Here is a 22,639-nt window from a genome sequence, read left to right as displayed (position 1 = left end):
CTTACTACGTCGGAATCAGCTGTTTTAGTCGTCCCGTAGCTATCTATCTCTCTTGAGTGTCACCACATCCGGGACGCAATTTCGTGACTTCGAACAGATCGGAGTGGCTCACAAAGATAGAAAGTACGATGTTGAAGTGACAAACTTTATGGTCTACATACCTTATCACGTAAACCAAACCGACTTCGGCCCGGTCGGCGGACTCACTGACCGCAACGATAGCAGCGAGTCATCGTCTCCCTTGGCAAGTTCATGAAACACATGTGCAACTCCAGATTTCTTTCTTATCCATTCAACATCAGTCGCCTCCTATATCCGTTTACTACTTGACCTTACTGCTCCTACAAGGTGAACATTACTCTACCCAGTCGTCTTGATTTCGCTCTAACATTGTTCAGAATCTGAGCTGCACATTAAGCTTCATTCAAACAATTTTCGATAAGAACACAATTGCAATCATGAGCTCCGAAGGCAGAGGTCGACTCGCTGGCAAGAACGCCGTCATCACTGGTGCTGCTGGGTAAGTGATGTTCCTTCTTCTCTGTCCGTTCAGGTTGTGTTGCGTCGTTTGGGACGAAAGGAGAACGTCTTGCCACTATAATTTCCCATCGGGCTTTTTGCAAATATGAGGACCGAAGACAGCATCGACTGACACCATGACAGTGGTATTGGTCTCGAGACCTGCATTCTCTTTGCCCGCGAGGGTGCATCTGTTCTGATGTGCGACATCTCAGCACCTGCTCTGGAGAAGGCTGTTGCCAAAGTCAAGGAGATTGTTCCCAATGCTGCTGGCAAGATTGAGACCACCATCTGCGACGTGAGCAAGGAGGATGCTGTTGCTGCAGCTGTCGAGAAGGTCGACTCATGGGGCGGTCTCGATGTCATGTTCAACAACGCCGGTATCATGCACGCCGATGATGCAGGTGAGTTCTCATCCGAAACCAGTTGAAAGTCCTGAGCTAACAGCATTGCAGATGCCATTGATACCCCTGAGAAGATCTGGGACCTCACACACAACATCAATGTCAAGGGTGTCTGGTTTGGCTCCAAGCACGCAGTGCAGGCATTGCGCAAGCACAACAAGACCAAGGGCTCAATCATCAACACTGCTTCCGTGGTCGCTTTGGTCGGAGCCGCAACTCCTCAACTGGCATACACAGCCAGCAAGGGTGCTGTTCTCGCAATGACTCGTGAGCTTGCCATTGTTCACGCTCGTGAAGGCTTCAGATTCAACTCTCTCTGTCCTGCTCCTCTTAACACTCCTCTTCTGCAGGACTGGCTGGGTGACGACAAGGCCAAGCGTCAGCGTCGTGAGATCCACTTCCCCACTGGCCGTTTCGGTGAGGCTATCGAGCAGGCACACGCAGTTGTCTTCTTGGCCAGTGATGAAAGCAGCTTCGTCAACGGTACCGACTTCGTCGTTGATGGTGGCATGACCAAGGTATGTCGCTTTCTGGGTTGAAGTGTTTGTCGCAATGGCTAATGTTTCCGATAGGCATATGTCACTCCTGAGGGTCCTCCGGCTCCTGCTCCTACTAACCTCGCCAAGTAAAGAGGTCGACGTTTTGATCGCGCATGGTTGGCGCATGGTTGGGTTGCATGAAGCATAGGATGCTTTTTAACGACTTTCTCGTAGACATCATGATTAGGAAGAATTATGAGATTTCTCATTAGACCAAGACTATTATCTATCTTGCTGTCTCTGCTTCGGTCCAATGGACCAAACTTGTGGGGTAGGTAGCGGCGCCATTCATGGCATATCAACTGCTCTGTATCGCACAGATGTGGATCGTGTAGTGTTTAGATGGGGGCTAGGACGGGAACATGAGCAGAACTTGTTGCTTATGTTTAGACCTTCTTGGCCTTCTCAAATGCGCCCTTTGGGTCCTTAGCAATGGCCTCGAGCTCCTTACCCTCCTGCTTGCCGGCCTTCTTGAGCTCGTCGGTGAGAGAGTCACCCTTTTGGGATTGTTGCCAGAGGAGAATGCGCGAGGTTTGTGTTGCGCCAACGCAGAAAAGGAGGAAGTTGACGGAAGCAAGGCTATTTCAATACTGTCAGCACTCCGATAGTGGTAGGAGATCCCTAATCAATGCTCTGGACATACAAAAGGTTTCTAGGCTTAATAACAAAGCACCAGCGGGTCCAGATCAGACCAGTAGCCATAAGAGCGCTGTTCTGAGAGAGGGAAAGAGACTCGACGGGACGAGCAAAGTCGGCAGCGCCAGCGAGGACGAGACCCCACTTCATGATGGGAGCCCAGAAGTGGACCGTCTTGGGGCCAACGGGAGAGTGGAAGAATTGCTGGAAGCGAGACTGGTTTGGTGGAGGGTCGACATTGGTCTCGGCGGCCGACTGATAGGTGCGTCTTTGGGCGACGGGCTTGCCAGTACGGACAGCCTCCTGGCGGAAGGCATTGAAGAAACGGAGACCGGCTCTGAATGACATGTTTGCTATATTCCGGTGTGACTGAGTGGAGATTGGGGAGGAAGTTGCGCTCAAAAGGAAAGAGCGATGCTGCTGCTTTCCGGCGATATCTCAGCAGGACCCGATGCCGCAATGCGGAGCAAGAGCGGAGTTTGTGTCAGCGCTTGCCGGTTGCGCGAAAGTGAAGTGTTTGCCCTGTTTGTCTTTGACGGTAGGTCAGCAACAGCGACACTTGACTGCCGCGAAAGTCGAGATTGGTCAATTGAATACACACCTCATTCCACACACACAATTATGTCGCTCAAGCAATCGTTCTCCAAGGCGCTCAAGGAGCTGCGCTTCCACCACTGCCAAACCTCGGAACACAGCGCCGCCGTCCGGTAAATCACCATTCTTTCTTCGATACTCAACTCAATGCGCGGCCGACGCTCTGACACCTGGATCACAGCTCGTTCTTGACCCAGCAATACCCTGCCATGAAGAAGGCCAACCCTCACACCCCTATCCTTATCCGCGAAGCTCTGGAAGTCGAGCCGAAAGTCTGGGCAAGATACGGTTAGCACAACTACCGCATGGTCTACATACTGGTAACCACCTACTGATCATACTGTAAATCAGACTTTGGAAAGGAGAAGAGCGCAAGTTTGAAGGGTATGTTAACATCAAGATCCGCTATACTGGAGAGAAGTGCTGACCAACTATACAGGTCTTGACAGCAAGGCTATTGAGAGCAAGATTGCTGAGCTGGTCCAACAAGCTCAATAGATACCCCGTTCCAAAGCCTCTGATCTTCCTTCTCGTTGTCTAAAATTCGTAACGACTTTTTCCGCCATTCTATTAAGCCTTATCCCACATGACCGCACTTCATTCGATACGAAACATGCATTTGAATGCGATAGCGGGATCAATTGAATCTATGCTGAAACTTTTATGCTCTGACGCATGAAAGAAAGAAGGGGCTCCTAAAATATCAAGCTGTGAGATTGGAAATCTCGCCAAATCTAAATTGCGCCCAAGACATGCTGCCTTGAGGGAGGGTCCAAAGTTGCTTGCCAGCATCATCTCCAGCCGCACCAGCCCCGATGTGGACAGGCAGCAAGTGCTCGAAGGATGGATGAGCTTTCCTAGCATCGCTCCTTCGCAACAGCTCGGCCATGGCTTTTTGTCTATCTTCAGGCTAGCACAATTGTTAGCAATCACTCTTTACACATTCCAGATCTGTGGGTGCACACACCTTTTGTTCTACGGCCTCTTTCAATGCAGCATCGAAGCTCACACTGTAAGGCATAGGCGCAGGTCGCTGCATAGCCTGCCACATATCTCTTAGGTTATGCACAGCCATGCCACTGACGATCACCGCTACGCCTTGCTCTCTCAATCCCTGCATTGCCTCTCCGAGTCTGTAGTGCTGATCTGCATCATCACTGTCGAACAGTGACACTTGAACCAGAGGCACATTCAGAGGATTGGTCTTGGGGTCAAAAGCGACAGTGAAAGGCGCAAAGACACCATGATCAAGACCCCTCGAAACACCAGTGGCAGGAATGTTCGCTGCTTTCAAAGCAGACAAAACACGAGATGAGAGCTCCTTGCTGCCAACATTCGGATACTTGACTTTGTAGTAGTGATCCGGGAAGCCGTAGTAGTCGTAGATCAGATCAGTGAGTTCAGCGGTGTTGACTTGAATGCTGGTAGGACTTGCCTGCCAATGTGCCGAGAATACGACCACGGCTTTTGGCTTGACTTTTTGCGTAATTTCTCTGCCGATTTCTTGAAGCTTTTTATAGGCTGGGTGATCGTAGTCTTCCATAATGTTGGGACCTCCATGTGAGAGGAAGTAGACTGGTGTCCGAGTCATTTTGGATGTCGAGTAAAGAGCCGATGACACTTTGCTAGTGCTTATGGGTGACGTGCTCTTCAACGATGCTGCAGATGTCCTTCCCGCGAAGGTTCTTGTCCAACGAAGCAGAGGTGTAGAAAGTGGAAACAGAGCGAGAGCCAGGATGATGCAAACGATCGATGTTATCATGCCAACACGGATGTGTTGCATTGAGAATTGGTTGTGGTTGCCACTGTAGCTTATATTCTAAGTGAGGTGTGTGTAGTCTAGATCGTTCTTGGTGATTATATCTCTACTGCGTTGCGTGATTATGCTATGCGGTATGGTTCCGTGTTGCTTACATTTCTCGGTAGGGTTTCGGCATATTCGCTTCCGAGCATCGGATGCTGGGACGAGCTTTGTTACTCAGCATCCATCCATACCTCAATCTGCTGGATCGGTCTGGATGGTGAAAAGATAGTTCCAAGGTCCGTTTACAAGTACCATCTCTATGGCTTCCATCAAGTAATCGTATTCACCACCCTGTAATTTGAGGTTTAACGACCTCTTCCGTTTGAGGAAGGGTCGGCTTGGCGTCAATGACGTTTTGTAGCATCTTGCATTTCGTGCTTGTCACTTGCTGGAATTCAGATCCGAGCAACATCATCCATTGAGCGTCACAACATCACAATCACAGAAACTGTTAACAAGATGGCTGCTATAGTGATTCCAGCTGCCAGAAGGCACACTTCATCCGTCATTGTCATGCATGGCTTAGGTGACAGGTAGGCTGAAAGTAGATTCACCTCGAAGGGACATAATTCACTAACTCATCGTCAGTGGCTCGGGATGGTGAGAAAACAATTTTGTGAAGATCGTCTGTCAAAGAACTCACAAAATTGAAGGTCTTTCTTAGCCGACATGTGGAAGGGCAAGTTCGATGAAACATCATTCATCTTCCCGAACGCACCTGAAATCCCTATTTCCGTGGTATGTACAACATCTGTCGGACTCTGATCTCGGTTGACTGATGCTCGCAGAACATGGGGATGAGAATGCCCGGGTAAGATCACTCGGTTGAGTTTTCTGATTTCTCCAGCAACATGTGCTGACTTATGACCACCTGCAGTTGGTACGACATTGTAAGGCCTCGCAACTCATCAAATGTTTGCACTCACTCTCCATGCCCTAGAAACCTTTTACGTCAACAAGTTCAGCGTCAATACGGTACTGACCACTCTGCAGATGTCTTTCGATGATATCCAGCAACACGAGGACGAGGCTGGCATCACCCGTTCTCAAGCATACATCCACTCTCTGATCGCCAAAGAGATCGAGAAGGGCATTCCTTCTGAGCGTATCGTCCTCGGTGGTTTCTCTCAGGGTGGTGCTATGAGTATCATGTCTGGTGTCACTGCCCCTTCGCGCCTGGGAGGTGTCTTCGGCCTCAGCTGCTACCTTCTGCTTCGTGGCAAGATCAGAGACATGATCCCCAGCGAGAATCCCAACAAGGTAAATTTAATTCATTGACCGAGATGTCAAAGACACGTCTCATGCTAAACTAAAATAGCAAACACCTATCTTCATGGGTCACGGTGATGCTGATCCTGTCGTTCGCTACCAATGGGGCCAGGCCACTGCTCAGACTCTTCAAGAATGGGGTTGGAATGTCGATTTCAAGACATACAAAGGTCTCCCTCATTCAGCCGCTCCCCAGGAGATCAACGACCTGGAACGCTATATCAAGGCGAGAGTTCCTGACCTCGGCGACAAGCCTCTTCCTTCCAAAGCCTGACTACAGCAAGATGTACAATCTGCCGAGGTTAGTAAGATCTGGTTGGTCATTCCGATCTTGGTCTGCTTGCTCTTCTTCCGGAGATGGTGCGGAAGGCGTAAAGATGAAGTCAAGACGGTTTAGACGAATTACATGAGTTGGCCCCAGAATCTCGCATGTCAAGCTTTTTCACGCACGCTACTGTACAAAGGTGTGTTACTCCTGAGATAAGTGATGGCCGTTCTCAAAGGTTGCAGTCTCGTCGACTCATCTTTGATCCTTCTCCAACTCAGGAGTCAATTGCGTCTTTCTATAGCTTTTTGTCGCTTCGTCTTGCCTTCGAAAAACGACAGTCGTATATGTTCTGAGCACAGTGATAGATGCCGTTAGATCACATACTCGTATCGAGTTATCTCGTGTATAAGGATCACTCGAAACACACCCGAACTCGGCCGCGCGGTGATTGATCAGGACCCTTAGAAAAGGCGAGAGAGGCAAACATTATATCTGCAACTTCGGATACGTGTCTGTAAATGCGAAAGTCCTTTGCGAATGCTGTATTACGGGTCGTGAGAAAATCACAGTCCGACAAAGATCCAGACATTTTGTGTTTTCCATCGGATCGGCAAGATATTGCCTCTTCGAGCGGTATCACAGCACGAAGATCTTGATTGTCGTCCCGCAGCCTCCTACGCAAGAACAACACACGGAGATGTCAGAGACCATGTTTCAAGAACTACTGTGCCCTAAATACTCGAACAATCAAGCAACGAAAGTGCCCGAAATATGACAGCCGTGACAGGTGGATGCTTGATTACAGCATCCACAGCTTGCACTTTCCATTCTCTCTGACCCTCTTCTGCCTCGCACGGCCCTCCCCACCTCCTTCTGTACCAACGTTTCAAACAAAGCAGGTTTTGTACCATCCCTCATTCGAGAATCGCGAATGCACGAGACGCGCCATCGTTGCGCGAAGAGATGCAACCTCGTTTTTGTGAATCGCGTCCTCACGGGTACACCGAGAACCGGGCACGCGGTCTGTCATTCGTCAGGGCTGATTGCTCTCTATTTTTCGACTTTGCTAGGGTGTGTTGGAGGCCTAAGCCACAACCGTACTGCCTTTGATTTCCCTGCCCTCTTCCCTCAAGGATGCGTAAGTCCTTGTTCCCCGCTGTGGTAATAATCTGTCGCTAGGCGGCATGAGTACTGTTCGATGATGTGGGTGACCCTCGGCAGGGTAGTGGGTGAGATGAGATGTAATTGCGTGGTGCGCCTCGTGTCGTGAACTCATGGTCCTGGTTTCTCTTTTTACTATTCTGACACTTTCACTGCTTCTCCCTGCTTTCAACCAGACTTTCCTATTACAGCTGCCAGCAGCACCGTGGCTCGAAGGTATAGACTTTGTCGCGCCAATCGAAGCTCAGAACCACAAGATGAAGCGTGTTGACTTTGCTGCCATCATGCAAGAGCCGGTCTCAAGTCCTGAGAGGACATCAAAACGACAGGCTCTCAAGAGCTTCGCTTCCAAGCTGAAAAGGAGCACTAGCAAAAGGGACTCTACAGTGCGCTGCATCCTTACTCCATGTCGCATCTGTGCTTCACTGACAATCTCAAAGGGTGATCGCTCTTATGGAAATCGTCGCAAAAGTCACCTTCTGGACGTGCCATCTGTCGTTGTTGAATCTGAGCCCAACATCCTGGCCGAATGGGGCAACAAAAAATCATACGACTTACCGCGACCATCAAGAGATTCAGTCGCAGGACAATACTTCGTTGGCTATATCTCAAAGCCATCACAAAATTCGCCCAGATCTAGCCCTAAGCAACTGAGTCATGATGAGCTTGTCAACTACTTTGCTGGGGCGCCAGAATTTGACATTAGATCTCTCAGACCGAGAGTCAGCTACCGCTGGAAATTGGACGAGGAAAGTGGTGAGCCGCAGGATTTTATTGATGTCGGTCATGCTACCTTTGAGGCTGCTACGCTTCGACGTCGGGAAAGAACGAGACAACTTCGAGACCTGGTTGCGGAAGACGCCGACAATCAGATTCCTATGATGGAAGTGCCAAATATGATGAGTTTGAACGGAAGCGAACCCGGAACTATCGGCTTGGAGTATTTCTTGCAGATGCCTTTGGCAGATAGCAAACGCTGTGCCGAAGACGATGACGAAGCACTCAGATTCAAGCGACAATTTTTGATTACCTCGCCTGAGGACCTGGAGCTCAGACCTCTCAATCTGGACTACCTGATACACAGACTTGGCCAAATCAACGATAGTAGACGATCTAAAGACGGTAATGAACAGCGTAAGAGGATGCGCGGCGAACAAAAGGCCGCTAAACTACATACGGAACTTTTCTCGAACTTGCTCCCAGAGCCCGAAAGAGAAGAAGACGACCCTCCGTTCACAGACCTGGATGCTCAAGTAGTGGCGCTTGCGAGAGTTCTAGTTACGACTAGACTTTGGTATGACTTCAGCTTGGTAGAACATCGAATCCGCTTGGGCCAGATCCTGTGGCCATGCACAGACTACGAGGATGAATTGACGGCCGCGTTCGAGAGACAATCAATGCCCACCGAACGCGACATATTACTGCTTCAAATTACCCTGGCTTGTGAGCTACTGATCAGGGTCGAGCTCTCTGGCTTTCCTACTTCTGGCTTTTCACGCAAATTACGATGGGATCTTGTTCTCGCACAACGTTTCCTCGACAGTATAAATATCGCGCCCAAGATTTCAGCTGAGGATGAGAGTCCGTATCGCAACAGCGTCTTGTCGATTGCTACTTTTGTGACGGCAAGGGAGAGTCTGGATGAAGATCGTGTTGACAGTCTAGATGGGAGCCATGCAGAGCCAATTATGTACCCGCGGCACGAGAAGAGACAAGTGGCAGGTCTACTAAAATTTGCGGAAACACTCGCATGGCCACATACAGAGGAGATACAGGAGCGATTTGCTGAGCGAGTAAGACGACACTCGCGTGGTACCTTTAGTGTCTACGGCGCATCAATGGGTACGCCGGGTCAAGCAGCGCTCGGCCAGGGCAATCACTTTGGCCAACAGAAGCGACCGCAGGCTAGTAGAACATGTACTGCGCAATCGCTACAACTTCTGCCCGCCTCCGCGTACAGAGCCGATACCTTTGATCTCGGTGGCTGGTTGAGCCGATCTTGGTTGACAGGTTTTGTATTGCCTGGCGAATCTACTTCACACCTGCTCATCTCGACATTACTCGAAAACTCGCCCGCAGCAGTGGCTGCACTCGGTGACGCTGCCAATCTCTATCAAGGCTTTGTCTACAAATCACGCAGCTACTGGAGTAAGAGCTGTGTAGTAGGAAGAGTAATCGCAGCCGTCAATGGAGCAACCGACTGCATGGGCTGGATATCCTGCAGCAGCGCACCAGTCGACCAAAAAGATGGATGGGTGAACCTCGAAGTCAAAGACCTCCCCAGCTCTTCAACACCACGTATTGCCGACAGCACAGCTCTAGCAGCCGACTCTGCTTTCGTTCCTGGCGAGAAAGGTACAGTAACCGATGTCGAATTCACATGGCCAGTGGATGGCTTCACAGTGCTCGGCAATGAAGCAAGATATCACGGTTTCAGTCTCCTCCCCACAGGCACGAATTTCGAACTCCATCCTACAACACCTTCAGATGAGCCTTGCATAGAAGCACATCTAGCACCCATACCCACTTCCGTCGCCTTTTTAGAATTCAGCACGAAACGCAGTTCTGCACCTGTCAAGGTCACCCTCCCACTCCTCTACGACGTTCATTTCATCTCCGCAACCCCTTGTTTCCCCAACATTTCTCGCCCGTCCACACCTGCCACTGTCCATGCTTCTTCAAAATCACGCTCTGGTCAGCATTCTCGTGTTGCTTCGACGAAAGAACTGCCACTTCCCCCAACTCACCCTTTACATTCTTCCTACGCCATTGAAGTTATACCGGCGGCCACGATCCTTGCGGACGACTTTACAGATACGATACAATTGGGAGAAGGGACAGTGGTTTTGGATTGTAGAGGTACGGGGGAGTTGCAGTTGTTGGCGAGGGCTTGGTGTGCTAAAGTTGGTGAGAATGCTGTGGTGGGGAGGGTGGGTAAGACGTGTTTGGGGTGTTGTGTCAGGGAGGCTAGGGGCTTGGGGGTCAAAGTTGTTATTAGGGTTTAAGAGGCTGCGAGTTTCAGAGAGTGACGTTTCAGTTAGTTTTTATGTGTTGATACCCTCTTGCAATTTGAATGTACTGTTGATGTCTACACATTGGCTTCTGTAGTGAATCGCCAATGTATCATGTACTTCCACGACAAATGGCTTCTCACTTGATTTCAGAATATGTGCCGTGAAGTATGGACTCGTGAAGAGTAAGGGAGGGGTACTGTCAGGCTTGAATACAGAACAGCCATGTCGATTGTGGTCTCATGAAGACAGACAACGACGGGTACACGTCTGACTCAGCATCAGTCCGCACCAGCCGCGACAACCTCCTCTTCATCCTCAACCGCCAAATCCACCACAGGAACGTCCACCCTCACAACCCCATCCTCCTCCCTCCCACTAACCCGCTTAAACTCCTCAAAGGCCTCCTCATCCCACACACTCGCCCTCATTCGATCATTCGCAAACCTCAACGCATCTTTCAACCACCTCCCCTTTGTATTCCCCGTCTCTTCCACCCTCTCAAGCCAATGCCACAAACTCGGATCTCTGAAATTGACATCTGGTGGTGAGTCTGCGGACGCACGAGAGATGATGTGCATTCGCAAAGCAGCAGCTAAGAGGTAAAACACAACACTGGGATTGCAGCCGTGATCCATGACTGCAATTTTCAGGGTTGTGGTGTCGGGGATGACGTTTATGGCGGGCGAACAGAGGAGGGCGACGGCGGTGTGGGAGTGGCCGGCGATGGCTGTTGATAGTCCAGCAGTGGCGGTTTCGCCTCGAGATGAGGATGCCCAGTCGATCCTGCAGCCTGACCAGATGAGGTATTTGAGAAATTCGAGCTTTGGTGTTGTCCAAGGTTCGTGCAAGAGAGATTGTGGTAGCTGGACTGAGGATGATAGATTGAGGTAGGGTAGTCGAGACTGATTGTGTGGGTGAGAGAAGTTGGGGACCAGAATCATCAGTTGTTGTTCTGTATCTCGTTCTTGTTCTTCTCCTTCCCCGTCGTCGCTGTCGTCTGTGTCTGAATCTGAACCCGAGTCGGAAGGTGATGAGGCGCGAAGTGGTACCTGTTTCCGTCTATGAATTTCTTGGATGGCGTCTTTGAAAAGATCCCAGGTCATCCATCTGCATTGCAGCATACGAGATACAGCAGCAGCTTTGGCGACTTTGTCGTGGCTAGTAGCATCCCTAGACAGCGTGTCTATGGCGAAGCGAAGGTAGGTGTTGCGATGTGATAGGTCGCGGGCGAAGACATAGGACGACAAGGGCAAGCTAATGGTATTGCAGTATTGAAAGATCACTTGGACAAGCTCGGTAGGCAATTGTTCAAACTTTGACAAAGTAGAATCTCGTTTTGTTTTCTTCTTGCTATGAAGAAAGATGTTATTTACTGCATGACATCTGACTGACAGACTTTCATGACAATGTGGATGAAAGAAAACTATGTTTGATGTACCGATACTTACTTCTTCAGGGGTTGAGAGCTGGCTTGGTTGGAGCGCGCAGTCTTCCATGGCCGATCGCGATTCTTGGTGGAAACGTCTTGGTTCTCAAGCAGTCGACCACGCTTGCGACGACCACGGCTCCTGATGGGAGTGAGATCCATGTTGGATGGAACACTCAAATATAGATCAATCGAGGTTGATTGGAGCTGTAACTATACTTTCGACACAATGTTAGCAGGTGTTTCAAAGGACAGGTGCTATTGATAAGTGTGATTGTTGTAAAAGTTCTCAGTGATCTTGGTGTAAATCGATCAGCGCCGAAGCTCAATTACTATCTATTGCTATTTTAATCATTGAACGGGGGGATGTGGTGTTGCGAAGATGAAAAAGAGATTCCTACCTGGTGTTGAGTCGAATAATGCAGCGCAATGTCGTTGGTGCAAAAATCAAATCTGTTCTGAGCTCAAAGTCAGCGGACAATTCGAGCAAAGTGGTCATCAAAAGAGTTGTAGGTTGTGATGGGTGTCAGAATATGTAAGAATTGAATATCACAGCACATGCGCCGTTAAGAGAAACAGGCGTGTAACTCCGGTCGCACGTGTCAATCGCAAATTATGTCATCTTTCGGAAGGGTGCTGGAGGATGTGCAGAAGTGAGAAAGCGTAGAAAAAACATACCTTTACATGTTGTTGGTGGTAAGAGAAGGAAGCAGAAAAAAAAAGTCGAAGTCGCGCGCGGACTATAAAGCTCGTAGCGCAAGCCGGGGAAGGAGGTGATGGATTATGTAAGCGAGGATTAGCCCGCTGCCAAGCCCGACGCTCACACTTTCGAATTCTTCGCCGGCACAGACAGTCGATACGCGAGCATCTCGACATTACCGACCCATCCCTCCTTTTACTGTACGTCCGAGTCGAACAGCATTGCAGTCGCAGCCGCACAAGTCAACCTTCTGGAACTTTTCATCTGACCCTTTTCGCCAGAACTCAACAGTCAAAATGGGTGACGCAGACATCAAGGCCAGCCAGTGGAGACTCGTCGAGGTCGGCCGTGTCGTCCTCTTCAGCACCGGCATCTACGCTCAGAAGCTCGCCGCTGTTGTCGAGATCATCGACCACAAGCGCGTACGTGAACTCCTCCGACCGACATCTTGAAAGAACGATCGATATCGAAATACACACTTGCGCACAAAACACACCTCCGAACACCCATACGCATATCCACATCCGTCGCAACAGGCGCACAACTACGACAAGAAGAATCAGCAAGAGCGTCAGGCTGACAGTGTATGAAACAGGTCCTTGTTGAGGGTCCCTCCTCCGACTCCAAGGCTGCCGTCCCCCGCCACTCCGCCTCTCTCTCTGACCTCTCTTTGACTCCCATCGTCATTGAGAAGCTCCCCCGCGCCGCCGGTCACACCGCCCTCAAGGCTCTTTGGGAGAAGAACAGCGTCGACAGCAAGTGGAACAACAGCGCCTGGGCCAAGAACCGCGAACGCTCCGTCAAGCGCAAGCAGCTTACCGACTTTGAGCGCTTCAAGGTTATGCGCCTGAGAAAGCAGGTGCGTAGATGATGGCATAACACAACACAGTCGACCAGTCCGGCTGACAAGATATTCACAGGCCCGTTTCGAGGTCCGCAAGCAGTTCGCTGCTTCCCGCGCCCAGGCCACCAAGGCATAGATGGATGACTTCGACGCAACAAAAGGGGACGGATACCTGGGTTCAATGGGAGTAGTGGGCTTTGGCTTTTCGCAGAAATGAAAGCGGGGGTTTCTCTTTATCACACTGCTTCGCTGCAAACAATCGGTGCTGCCTTTACGTGTCTCCAGCAGAAGGATACATGACAACTTCTGGGAGACTGACGGAAGGCCATAAAAAGTCCTAGCATCGACAAAGCCTATCCAGCTTCTTTTCTCAAATGCTGTGGGAAAACAAGGAAAATGCTTCAAAACACCAAAATCTTCAGCGACAACGCTTCTTACGTTCATGAATTGTACATGTCTGATTTGTAAATGTGAGAAGGAGCAAAAGTGATTATAAACAGTGTCGATGTCCTTTGTTATTGTGAGCGTGGAGACGGTTGTTGGCCAGTGACGCAGCACAAGCCAGTCGAGGCAGGCTGGATGGAAAGTGGACTGAATTCACAAATTCACCGTGCGTCGCAGCTTCGGCAAAGCCTAGCACACCACGAACCCAACCTCATCCCCAAGGCCACATCACCAATTAACTGCATAACAGAATCGTTCATCTCGGTAAGTACAGGCGAAGCTATGCGCAATTTTTGGCATCTCTCAATTCTAGAAAATGATTGAGAGATGCGCAATGTGCCTTTCCCATAGCTCTGGTGTTTCGTGGAAGCAGCAGTCGACTGACGCGCAAATTCGGCCACAGATCCTATAAACCAGCCAAAATGTCGAACCCCCGTGTTGAAGAAATCGTTGACGACAAGCCCGAGCAGCAGGTCGAGGTTGATGACAGCTCCTCCGACTCTGAGGGTGAGGAGGGTGGTATCCCCGCCGGCTCTTCCGTCACCGTCCACTCGCGCAACGAGAAGAAGGCCCGCAAGGCCATTGCTAAGCTCGGCTTGAAGAAGATTGAGGGCATCACTCGCGTCACCCTCCGCAGACCTAAGAACGTGAGTCTTGACATTGCATCTAGATAGCAATCGCAAGCGTGGAGCTAACATGGGCCCAGATCCTCTTCGTCATCAGCCAGCCCGATGTCTACAAGTCCCCCAACTCCAACACCTACATGTAAGCACTTGCTACCCGTGCCAACCTACTACAGTACACGGACAGCCAATTGACATGTCGTGCAGCATCTTCGGTGAGGCCAAGATCGAGGACCTGAACTCGCAAGCCCAGGCTGCCGCTGCCCAGCAGCTCTCCCAGCAGGAGGACTCCGCCGAGCACACCCACGACCGCTCCGACAAGGGCAAGGCCCCCGAGGTTGAGGCCAAGAAGGAGGAGGAAGAGGAGGATGACGGTGAGGAGGTTGACGAGACCGGTCTCGAGGCCAAGGACATTGAGCTTGTCATGGCCCAGGCTTCCGTCAGCAGAAAGAAGGCCGTCAAGGCCCTCAAGGAGAACGACAACGACATTGTCAACTCCATCATGGCCCTCAGCATATAGATGCAGTCCAGCATCTGTCTTTGAAACAGACATGATTGACGCTCTGATCAAAACTAAACACTTTATATAAAAAAGTTCCAATCAACGAATGGATTTTCTCGTTGCATCCTGACTATGCTTTCTTGTCTCGTTCAAAGTGTTGATACATACATGTCGGGCTACGACGATTCGCAGGCCGATATCGTGGATGTTGTCGAGAGTCGGCATGGAGGGAGAAACGCTCGGACATGGATGCCAAGACCGGAAAGAGCGACGGAGCAGCAACCTCAGTCGATGTTCGCGCAGGCCAACGGATACCGCCTGCATCGACGTCTCTCTCCCCTCCACCACCCGTCAATCCAACCATCATCACAATGGCCGTCGGAGTGAGTCATGTCGCCCTCAATCCACCACCCCGTCGCCCTTCCGCCCGCGCCGTCCCGCCCACTACACGCCCGGTCGCCAACATAAGCTAACACACCCTTCTGCAGCGCAGCGCAGCCACCAAGCTCGACTGGGCCAAGCTCTCCCAGCAGCTCTCCCTCAAGGGCGCAACCGCCAACTCCCTCGTCGCCTTCAAGAAGCGCAACGACGACGCCCGCCGCAAGCTCGCCCAACTGCAGGAGCAGCAGCAGACCGTCGACTTTTCCTACTACCGCGGCATCCTCAAGAACTCGGCCGTCATCGACGACATTGAGAAGCAGTTCTCAGCCTTCCAGCCCAAGAAGTACGACGTCAACCGCCAGATCAAGGCCATTGAGGCTTTCGAGGCCCAGGCCGTCAAGGCTGCCGAGCAGACCAAGACCAACGTCGATGGTGAGCTCAAGGACTTGCAGAAGACATTGAAGAACATCGAGGAGGCCAGACCATTCGAAGACTTGACCGTCGTGCGTATACCCAGAATTGCTGCCCCGAATCCAACCAGCCATCTAATAACCACATCTAGGACGAGGTTGCCGCCGCCCAGCCCGAGATCGACAAGCGCACCGAGCAGCTCGTCAGCAAGGGCCGCTGGATGGTGCCTGGATACAAGGAGAAGTTTGGAGACCTCTCCATCCTGTAGAGTGGTTATTTTCCCTCGACATCTCTCTACCACTTCCTTGTATCTTCCTCCCCTTTTTTGCTCTTCCGCCACAAATTCCCTCACCCTCTCAAATATACGTATCTTTTGCCGGTCGAATGGGCTACTACCAATGGCAAATCCTACCCCTTGTAGCATAGACAAAATCGCATTTGCCCTTTGATCAAACATGACTGTTAGGGTGACCCTGGTTGATTATTGTCTGTGCCCCTCTTTCCAGTGTGTCAAACGTACCTCTTCCAGAGACATAGCTGCCTGATTTCAATAGCCGTGTAAATGCAGAAACAAGTTCAATATACATGTCATTGTCCATGGAGACTGTTCGGGGAAGTAACAAGCAAGGCACCCAAACCTCACGCATACACACATCTTTCTCGAACAACATAGTCAATAATCTTTGTAGTCTGCGTAAATGCACAAACATATTCGAGATAGATACAGTTGTCCGTGGAGGACATAAAAAGAGGGGCACAAACATCCAACCCATCCCGCACGTGTGGTTAAAACACGGTATATAGCTGTGGAAAGGCACAAACATATTCGCAATAGTTGACGTTGTTCATGGAAAACACCAAAAGAGGGGCACAAATATCCAACTCATCCCGCACGTGTGGTTAAAACACGGTATATAGCTGTGGAAAGGCACAAACATATTCGCAATGGTTGACATTGTCCGTGGAGAACAACAAAAGAGGGGCACAAGTGAAGACAAATATTGAAAAAACGACCAAGAACATATGTCACTGACCACAAAAGAGTGGGAAAAAATAACATGAGGGGAAGAAGTGAACGGTCTTGAAGAAAAGTGAATTATCGACATGTTTGCAGCGTGCCTATGCTATGTAATTAAAACCACAGCTATAAAAAGGGAAAAAAGTGAATCCTCATTCTCATTTTTTTCGTTGAAACCCCGACCATTCGAGAGCTCTCGACAGGATTTTTTGTTTAATCATTGTGCTCGGTGTTGGTGATGGTAAGCATCTGACCACCATCTTCGTAGTGGCCGTACTCCTCGGCACCACCATCCTGCTCGAGCTCGCCGTACTCGGTATAAGCATGATCGTGGTCGATGGCTTGGGGCTGGGGCTGGCCAGAAGGCAGGACGCGAGACAGAGCTTGCCAGAGAGCGGTCCATTCGACCTGCATGGCTTCTTTGAGCGAGCAGGTATCTGTCTGCTTGAAGTACTGGACGCAGAAGTGGCCGAAGGGCGAGATGGCGGCGAGACCGGCTTCTGGGAGCTGGAGACACGAGTCACGAGGGGCGTCGCCCTTGGGAACGAAGTCACCCTTGGGGTTGGTGGCCATGCCCATGAGGGACATGACGTAGTGGAGGAGCTGCTCAGAGGCCTCGGGCTTCTTGACCAGAACCTCAAAGACCCACAGTTGACCACTGGGGGACTGGACGTGGGTGTAAGGGATGTAGGCCAGCATTCCGCCAAAGCCGCATTCGGCAGTAGAGTTGGCAATGTAAGCCTTTTGCTGGGCGCTGAAGCCAGGGTTGCTGAGACATGCGGTAACGTACTCCTGAAGCAGAGGACGGTGCAGCTGCTGAGGATAAGTGCCACGCTGGACAGCGTCGATCAGAACGCGCAGCTGCTGGATAGCACAGACAGCCAAGTCGGTACGCTCACGGATGGAGATGTGCTCGGCCGCGTGCCAAGGGTACTTGTGCATCAACGAGATCATGGCCTCGTAGGTGCGGTTGACACAGCGCAGGGCGAAAGGCGAACGCTGAGGAGTCTCGGCGTGCTTGGTAATCATGACCAACTCCTCGGCGGTGACGAAGCCCTGGAAGCCAGAGTTGTAGAGTTCATCAGTGGTGTGGACGATGGGGTTGTGACCATCCCACTCGACGCACTTGGCACGGGGGAAGAGCTCTGTCATGAGAGCTTCCTGGCTGCTCAGGCTGATGTCGATGTAGCGCTCACCGATGCGAGGGGGGCGCTTGTTCTCGAGGCGCTGTCTGTAGGCATTGACTGTAGCCTCGGCCAATTCAGGAGTCTCGATCTCGACGTAGCAATCCATAGTCTTGCCAGTAGAGCGCTCCATGATGATGTGGATGGCAAAGTAGGCAGTGCCACGAGGCTGGGGGGTAATACGAGTGCTGCGACCAAGAGTAGCAACAACTTCATTCTTGGAAGTCCCATAAGGGATGTTACCAATCTTGATTACACCATAGGTGCAAGGGTGTACGTCGTCAAAAGGGTTGACGAAAGGGATGAAGTCATAAACATCCTCAATGGTGGGAAGAGTGGTGTTGTGAGCACCAATCCACTCAGGGTCAGGCATGATCTCAGGCGACATGACTGCCTGGCTGCGAACGAAGGGCTGAAGAGCAAACTCTCTCTCGGGGCCAGAGCTAGGGCCGACGAAACCGTGACCACCAGGAGGGGATCTGCCATCATACTGCTCAAAGGAGCCTGACTTGATGGCCTCGGCCATGAGTGCAGCATGAGTCTTGTGCTTCTGAGCGATGTCGACAGCGTTACTGACCTGCGGAGGGCTGCGGGCCCAGGTGTAGCCATTGCCGTTGTTGCTGACGGGGCTACCGATAGGAGAGTTGACCGTGTTCTCCATGGCCGAGACAAAGGAGGCATAATTGTCCTCAGGCGAGCGAGAGTCGACAAAAGGATCGGCATGAGGAGACAGAGCACGGGGTCGGGGCACGTTGCCATTTGTCTGGTAGCCACCCATGTATTGACCGTTCATGTTTATGGGAGGATGGTTCATCTGAGAGCCAGGCATCTGGGGGCCAGGCATTTGAGAGCCAGGCATCTGAGAGCCAGGCACCTGGGGGCCAGACATCTGGGGACGGTGAGCTTGAGGGCTCTGGACGTGAGAGCCATTCATATGAGGAGGGCTGTTGAGGGAACCAGAGTTCATCTGGTCAAAGTTCATCTGGCCACGGTTCATCTGAGGAGGGCCATTGAAGTGACCAGGGTTCATCTGACGACCGTTCATCTGTTGACCGTTCATCTGTTGACCGTTCATCTGTTGACCATTCATCTGAGGGCCGTTCATCTGAGGGCCGTTGAAGTGACCAGGGTGCATCTGTTGACTGTTCATCTGATGGCCGTTCATCTGAGCAGTGTTGGTGAAGTGACCGCCTCCAGGGTAACCATTGGGTTGGTAGCCGTTCATGTTGTAGCCGTTGGATATCTGACCACGAGTGAAAGGGACAGGCTGCTGAACATGAGGAGCGAGGTTGTAGTTCGACAGAGGAACCATACCGGGCACACCAGAAACAGCATAAGGGCGCTGCATGTTGTCGGGCGACAAGACACCAGAAAGACGGGGGTCAGTGCTGGGGTCAAAGTAGCGAACCTGGGAAGGACCAATGTGCTGTGGGTACATGTTGGGAGTAGGTTGCATCTGTCCAAAGTTCTGCTGCATGTGGGCGGGAGGCTGGTATATGTCGGCAGAGCGCTGTTGCTGCTGCTCCTGTTGCTCCTGGAGGCGCTGCTGCATAGCAAACTGCTGCTGGGATGCGACAAACTGTTGCAGCGTCTCGGCACGAGTGGGCTCAACACGAGTGTTCTCAGCCTCGGGGGCAGGAGTTGCGAGCTCGCGGAAAGCATGAGAAGCTCTGAAGGGACCGGGCTGGGGGCCATGGATGTAAGGGGCGTCGGACTGTCCACGAGATGAACGCTGCTGAGCGTGAGCGACCGAGGGCTGTTGCACATTGGCGGCAGGGTGCTGACGAGCGCTGGGTATGGGGCTCTGCACAGCGTTGGCGGCATCACGTCTGGCGTACTCAGGGAAGTTGTCGACTGCAGGTCTGGCAGGGTTGAACGATGGAAAGCGATCGTGCATGGGCTGCTGACGCTGGTTGCCTTGAGCTTGAGTACGGCGGGACTGTTCAGGCTGGACGAGGTCAGGCTGGACATCAGGATGAGTCTCGCGTTGCTGGCTGCCAGTCATGGAACAACCATGGTCGATGACACCACGGTTGGTAACACCAAGCAGGTTCTCGTTCAAAAGAGGGGGAGTGTGCACACCCTGCTCTTCGATGGGCATGTGGAACTGGTTCTCGACAGGCTCACTGACAATGCCACGCATGTTGGCGACGCTTGCGGCAACAGATGGGAAGTTGGATTCAACGAGAGCAGGGCTACCCCAAACAGTGTTGGAGCTGCTTGTAGGGGACAGTCTCAGACAACGGGTCACGTCTGAGAGGTCGTCGACAGTTGAACTGCCGAATGCGCTTACGTCAAGGATGGTAGCGACAGTCTGTATCTATTGTAAGCAGAGTGCGCAAAGGGAAGGAGAGCGCATGCGCAGAAGACTGGTAGATCGTGAGATCGTGAGATCGTGAGATCGTGAGGGAGGAAGAGTTGGGGGGCGCGCACCTTAAGACAACGGGCACAGCGAGCAGGTGCACCGTCAGGATGAGCCAAGTAGTGGTCATAGCAGACAGTATGCTGGCATGGGACAAGACGGTGGCTCGGCTGTTGGACACATGGACCGCACTGTGTGCCTCCAATGCGTGGAGCCGCCATGCTGCTGCTGTTCTCCGCGCCGGCGAGGTTGTTGACGGGGTCGCCAGGGCGGCGAGTGTGGCTTGGAAACATGCTTTGGGAAGCTTGCTTGGTGCAACGACTTCTGGTTGCTTGGATCAGTTTCTCGATGTAAGGAAAAGTATGAGATCGTCCACAGCAGTTGTGCGGTTGATCTTGAATGGTTGTTGTGGTCAAAGATCGTTGCGACGCCAGCGCAGTGACGAATCCTATATCACCCATGCTGCTCTCAAAAAGGCCCGCTGGTGGTTCGGCAAGTCCCATGTCCTTCCATTGGCCAGAGTGAATGCCATCCTCCTCTTCATCGGTTAGGCTTAGATAGAAAAGATACTCATTCCTTGTGATCCATGAAGACATGCCCGTACGCTCCATAGGAGCCAGCGAGGTATCACGCACAAGGTTGGAACAACACGTGACAGAGACAGCAAGGAGACAGGCAAGTGGAAGAGAGATGGATGTATACTACCACATCAAGATACATGTGCCTACGAAGTTGATGACTGCGAGAGGTACGTGGGCACGAGTTGAATGAAAGCATGCTGACACAGAGCAAACAGACCTCCCGCAGAAGTGGCAGTCTCAGATCGGGCATGAGACAGGGGTGATCGTCCTTTTGGGGGGTCAAGAGCTCAGCGTCCATCCAAGAGGAGAGTTTGGTCGTAATCGTTTCTGGTCGGATTGGTATCTTTGGGAATCTTCTATGTAATGCGGCGTCAAGACCTGGTACAAAGGCCTTAGGGCAGCACAAAGCGTCGTGCATATGAATCAATCGAACTGTACTGTATCAGCATGGGTAAGCAAACGGATAAGATGAGAAGGATCTTACAGGAGTCAAGAACGATTCGGCGACGAATCTTGCTCTGGCGTTCAACTAGAACATGTTAGATGGAACTAGACAGCACCGGATAGAAAGAATGGCATACGAAGAGCTTCATCTCCGAGATCTCCTTGTCGACTTCTTCCATGAATTGAATGATAAAGTCAACCAGCTTGTGCTTGAGCATCTCCTCGGTATGGAAGTTTGTGATGAGGAAGGAGATGTCGTATCCCTGTAGTTGTGTGAGCTCATTGTTGGTTGTTGTGTACCGGATGTGGCCAACGGACCTTGACGGGCTTCCTTCTCAGGATGAAGAATGACTCGGCACGTTGTGTCAGGAAGCGGGTGAACTTGTGGACCAGGATGTGTTCGATCTCGTCTGCCTGCTTGATTCTGATGCTCACGCGGATACTGTTGACGCTGGGTTCGATGAAGACGCGCTCGTTCTCGTTGCGTGATACAGTCAATGGGTTTAACAGGACTTCGGGCGAGGTTTGGGCTTCAATCTCGGGGACGTTATGGCGTTCGGATGCTTGCGATGCGAAGTTGGACAGCGACATGGCTGCCGTCAACGACGACCGCACACATTGCAGGTATGGTCGGAGTGATTGCGACTGGAGCCTTGTTAGATGACGGGGACTGAAATGAGCGGCTGGGGGCTGGGAGACACACCATGATCGGATGGTGAGAAGCGACAAGGTACCAGACAAGGAGCTGTCGTCCGGCTTGCGGTATGCCACGCTTCAGACGTCCGTCCTGTGGAGATGCCGCGCCCCGGTGACGCGCCGCCAGAGGGGTTGTGCACGGCCCACATCCTGTTCTAGTCTTACTGGAGTCTTCTCTCATAAAACTGTCTACTCAGATGGAGCAGTACAAAGAATCAACTTGATATCGAGTGACGCCACGGTCTACTTCACATCCTCCCTTTGAAGCCTACTAGTCATGTTCAACAATAAAGTCGGAACAGCCAACACTGTGAGGGACTGAGATGAACTCGGACTTCGTAAGCTCGCAATGTCCACATGCAACAGATTGAATCATGGATGCTATCACGATCAAGCGAGAAGATGTGGGTTCGTGGAACGAGTACGTCTTTACGAGGATTCAGAATTGTGTAGGGCCTAAGACACTCGACAGACAGAAGGGGCCTGAGAGGCATCTTGGACAGCAGCTTGCGACTCAATTTAGTACTGTGTAGCTCTCGGCGGGCATCATACACTTGCTCTGAAGCAAACGTCGCGTGGATCCCTGGTGAAGCTGAGATACCTCAAGGCGTACTATCAAGAGACTTGTAGACCGTGTCGAACCGGAACCGAGTTGTATCGAGCATACTACTTTAAAGGCTGCCATCGGGCACGCGGCTTCTAGGATCGGTAGAGCCGACGTTAATTCACGCGTCCTCAAGACACGCGATCTGACTTCAGATAGTTGGGGCATCTCGACGGTCACGTCAAGGGCACGAATCTAGTCTAAAGCCGAG

The 22,639-nt window shown here is 51.5% G+C and overlaps 12 protein-coding genes across 12 annotated transcripts; 7 read left to right on the top strand and 5 right to left on the bottom strand.

Annotated features, from left to right (window-relative positions):
- Nucleotides 1-458: 458 nt before the first annotated feature.
- On the top strand, nucleotides 459-1,552 carry AUEXF2481DRAFT_8541 (uncharacterized protein; the record flags this gene model as incomplete). Its single annotated transcript, XM_013484457.1, has 4 exons — nucleotides 459-520; nucleotides 664-923; nucleotides 975-1,441; nucleotides 1,496-1,552. 4 exons carry the CDS (start codon nucleotides 459-461, stop codon nucleotides 1,550-1,552), a joined length of 846 nt encoding a protein of 281 aa, XP_013339911.1.
- Nucleotides 1,553-1,848: 296 nt separating this feature from the next.
- Nucleotides 1,849-2,446, bottom strand: AUEXF2481DRAFT_69802 (uncharacterized protein; the record flags this gene model as incomplete). The annotated part of the gene is made up of 2 exons (XM_013484508.1): nucleotides 1,849-2,041; nucleotides 2,106-2,446. The coding sequence occupies 2 exons, from the start codon at nucleotides 2,444-2,446 to the stop codon at nucleotides 1,849-1,851; spliced, it is 534 nt and encodes a 177-aa protein (XP_013339962.1).
- Nucleotides 2,447-2,719: 273 nt separating this feature from the next.
- Nucleotides 2,720-3,190, top strand: AUEXF2481DRAFT_8539 (uncharacterized protein; the record flags this gene model as incomplete). Its single annotated transcript, XM_013484456.1, has 4 exons — nucleotides 2,720-2,805; nucleotides 2,874-2,980; nucleotides 3,044-3,076; nucleotides 3,132-3,190. 4 exons carry the CDS (start codon nucleotides 2,720-2,722, stop codon nucleotides 3,188-3,190), a joined length of 285 nt encoding a protein of 94 aa, XP_013339910.1.
- Nucleotides 3,191-3,581: 391 nt separating this feature from the next.
- Nucleotides 3,582-4,423, bottom strand: AUEXF2481DRAFT_44064 (uncharacterized protein). Its single transcript, XM_013484490.1, has 2 exons — nucleotides 3,716-4,423; nucleotides 3,582-3,645 (listed from the first exon to the last, which is right to left on the bottom strand). The coding sequence occupies exons 1-2, from the start codon at nucleotides 4,281-4,283 to the stop codon at nucleotides 3,629-3,631; spliced, it is 585 nt and encodes a 194-aa protein (XP_013339944.1). The 5' UTR covers nucleotides 4,284-4,423; the 3' UTR covers nucleotides 3,582-3,628.
- A 527-nt stretch (nucleotides 4,424-4,950) lies between these two features.
- AUEXF2481DRAFT_44062 (uncharacterized protein) lies at nucleotides 4,951-6,517 on the top strand. Its single transcript, XM_013484489.1, has 7 exons — nucleotides 4,951-5,029; nucleotides 5,085-5,096; nucleotides 5,150-5,234; nucleotides 5,285-5,307; nucleotides 5,374-5,386; nucleotides 5,490-5,756; nucleotides 5,815-6,517. The coding sequence occupies exons 1-7, from the start codon at nucleotides 4,956-4,958 to the stop codon at nucleotides 6,037-6,039; spliced, it is 699 nt and encodes a 232-aa protein (XP_013339943.1). The 5' UTR covers nucleotides 4,951-4,955; the 3' UTR covers nucleotides 6,040-6,517.
- A 934-nt stretch (nucleotides 6,518-7,451) lies between these two features.
- AUEXF2481DRAFT_8536 (uncharacterized protein) lies at nucleotides 7,452-10,199 on the top strand (the record flags this gene model as incomplete). Its single annotated transcript, XM_013484455.1, has 2 exons — nucleotides 7,452-7,580; nucleotides 7,635-10,199. 2 exons carry the CDS (start codon nucleotides 7,452-7,454, stop codon nucleotides 10,197-10,199), a joined length of 2,694 nt encoding a protein of 897 aa, XP_013339909.1.
- AUEXF2481DRAFT_44059 (uncharacterized protein) lies at nucleotides 10,191-12,091 on the bottom strand. Its single transcript, XM_013484488.1, has 3 exons — nucleotides 12,036-12,091; nucleotides 11,657-11,852; nucleotides 10,191-11,558 (listed from the first exon to the last, which is right to left on the bottom strand). The coding sequence occupies exons 2-3, from the start codon at nucleotides 11,794-11,796 to the stop codon at nucleotides 10,487-10,489; spliced, it is 1,212 nt and encodes a 403-aa protein (XP_013339942.1). The 5' UTR covers nucleotides 11,797-11,852; nucleotides 12,036-12,091; the 3' UTR covers nucleotides 10,191-10,486.
- A 524-nt stretch (nucleotides 12,092-12,615) lies between these two features.
- AUEXF2481DRAFT_44055 (uncharacterized protein) lies at nucleotides 12,616-13,388 on the top strand. The gene is made up of 2 exons (XM_013484487.1): nucleotides 12,616-13,193; nucleotides 13,255-13,388. The coding sequence occupies exons 1-2, from the start codon at nucleotides 12,921-12,923 to the stop codon at nucleotides 13,312-13,314; spliced, it is 333 nt and encodes a 110-aa protein (XP_013339941.1). The 5' UTR covers nucleotides 12,616-12,920; the 3' UTR covers nucleotides 13,315-13,388.
- Nucleotides 13,389-14,044: 656 nt separating this feature from the next.
- Nucleotides 14,045-14,874, top strand: AUEXF2481DRAFT_44054 (uncharacterized protein; the record flags this gene model as incomplete). Its single annotated transcript, XM_013484486.1, has 3 exons — nucleotides 14,045-14,269; nucleotides 14,329-14,387; nucleotides 14,453-14,874. The coding sequence occupies 3 exons, from the start codon at nucleotides 14,045-14,047 to the stop codon at nucleotides 14,763-14,765; spliced, it is 597 nt and encodes a 198-aa protein (XP_013339940.1). The 3' UTR covers nucleotides 14,766-14,874.
- A 5-nt stretch (nucleotides 14,875-14,879) lies between these two features.
- AUEXF2481DRAFT_48277 (uncharacterized protein) lies at nucleotides 14,880-15,807 on the top strand (the record flags this gene model as incomplete). The annotated part of the gene is made up of 3 exons (XM_013484504.1): nucleotides 14,880-14,903; nucleotides 15,236-15,631; nucleotides 15,691-15,807. The coding sequence occupies 3 exons, from the start codon at nucleotides 14,880-14,882 to the stop codon at nucleotides 15,805-15,807; spliced, it is 537 nt and encodes a 178-aa protein (XP_013339958.1).
- A 963-nt stretch (nucleotides 15,808-16,770) lies between these two features.
- On the bottom strand, nucleotides 16,771-20,714 carry AUEXF2481DRAFT_8531 (uncharacterized protein; the record flags this gene model as incomplete). The annotated part of the gene is made up of 2 exons (XM_013484454.1): nucleotides 16,771-20,055; nucleotides 20,175-20,714. The coding sequence occupies 2 exons, from the start codon at nucleotides 20,712-20,714 to the stop codon at nucleotides 16,771-16,773; spliced, it is 3,825 nt and encodes a 1,274-aa protein (XP_013339908.1).
- A 196-nt stretch (nucleotides 20,715-20,910) lies between these two features.
- AUEXF2481DRAFT_465666 (uncharacterized protein) lies at nucleotides 20,911-22,101 on the bottom strand. Its single transcript, XM_013484529.1, has 5 exons — nucleotides 21,832-22,101; nucleotides 21,447-21,773; nucleotides 21,266-21,391; nucleotides 21,169-21,213; nucleotides 20,911-21,116 (listed from the first exon to the last, which is right to left on the bottom strand). Exons 1-5 carry the CDS (start codon nucleotides 22,003-22,005, stop codon nucleotides 21,108-21,110), a joined length of 681 nt encoding a protein of 226 aa, XP_013339983.1. The 5' UTR covers nucleotides 22,006-22,101; the 3' UTR covers nucleotides 20,911-21,107.
- Between the last annotated feature and the right edge of the window lie 538 nt (nucleotides 22,102-22,639).

This window comes from Aureobasidium subglaciale (genome assembly GCF_000721755.1).
Source record: "Aureobasidium subglaciale EXF-2481 unplaced genomic scaffold scaffold_29, whole genome shotgun sequence".
In the NCBI taxonomy this organism is placed as follows: Eukaryota; Fungi; Ascomycota; class Dothideomycetes; order Dothideales; family Saccotheciaceae; genus Aureobasidium; species Aureobasidium subglaciale.
The sequence above is the reverse complement of the archived record's forward strand: the minus strand, read 5'-3'. Positions and strand labels throughout refer to the sequence as shown.

Excerpts from the sequence above, each read along its gene's own strand:
- AUEXF2481DRAFT_44064 (XM_013484490.1), bottom strand. The coding sequence starts at position 4,283 with ATGACTCGGACACCAGTCTACTTCCTCTCACATGGAGGTCCCAACATT.
- AUEXF2481DRAFT_465666 (XM_013484529.1), bottom strand. The coding sequence starts at position 22,005 with ATGAGAGAAGACTCCAGTAAGACTAGAACAGGATGTGGGCCGTGCACA. Across the intron at positions 21,774-21,831 it reads CTTCTCACCATCCGATCATG|TCGCAATCACTCCGACCATA; the intron begins GTGTGTCTCCCA and ends ACAAGGCTCCAG. Across the intron at positions 21,214-21,265 it reads TCTCGGAGATGAAGCTCTTC|TTGAACGCCAGAGCAAGATT; the intron begins GTATGCCATTCT and ends AACATGTTCTAG.
- AUEXF2481DRAFT_44059 (XM_013484488.1), bottom strand. The coding sequence starts at position 11,796 with ATGGATCTCACTCCCATCAGGAGCCGTGGTCGTCGCAAGCGTGGTCGA. Across the intron at positions 11,559-11,656 it reads AGCTCTCAACCCCTGAAGAA|CAAGAAGAAAACAAAACGAG; the intron begins GTAAGTATCGGT and ends CTTTCTTCATAG.
- AUEXF2481DRAFT_44062 (XM_013484489.1), top strand. The coding sequence starts at position 4,956 with ATGGCTGCTATAGTGATTCCAGCTGCCAGAAGGCACACTTCATCCGTC. Across the intron at positions 5,235-5,284 it reads CTGAAATCCCTATTTCCGTG|AACATGGGGATGAGAATGCC; the intron begins GTATGTACAACA and ends TGATGCTCGCAG. Across the intron at positions 5,757-5,814 it reads CCAGCGAGAATCCCAACAAG|CAAACACCTATCTTCATGGG; the intron begins GTAAATTTAATT and ends AAACTAAAATAG.
- AUEXF2481DRAFT_44055 (XM_013484487.1), top strand. The coding sequence starts at position 12,921 with ATGAAACAGGTCCTTGTTGAGGGTCCCTCCTCCGACTCCAAGGCTGCC. Across the intron at positions 13,194-13,254 it reads TTATGCGCCTGAGAAAGCAG|GCCCGTTTCGAGGTCCGCAA; the intron begins GTGCGTAGATGA and ends AGATATTCACAG.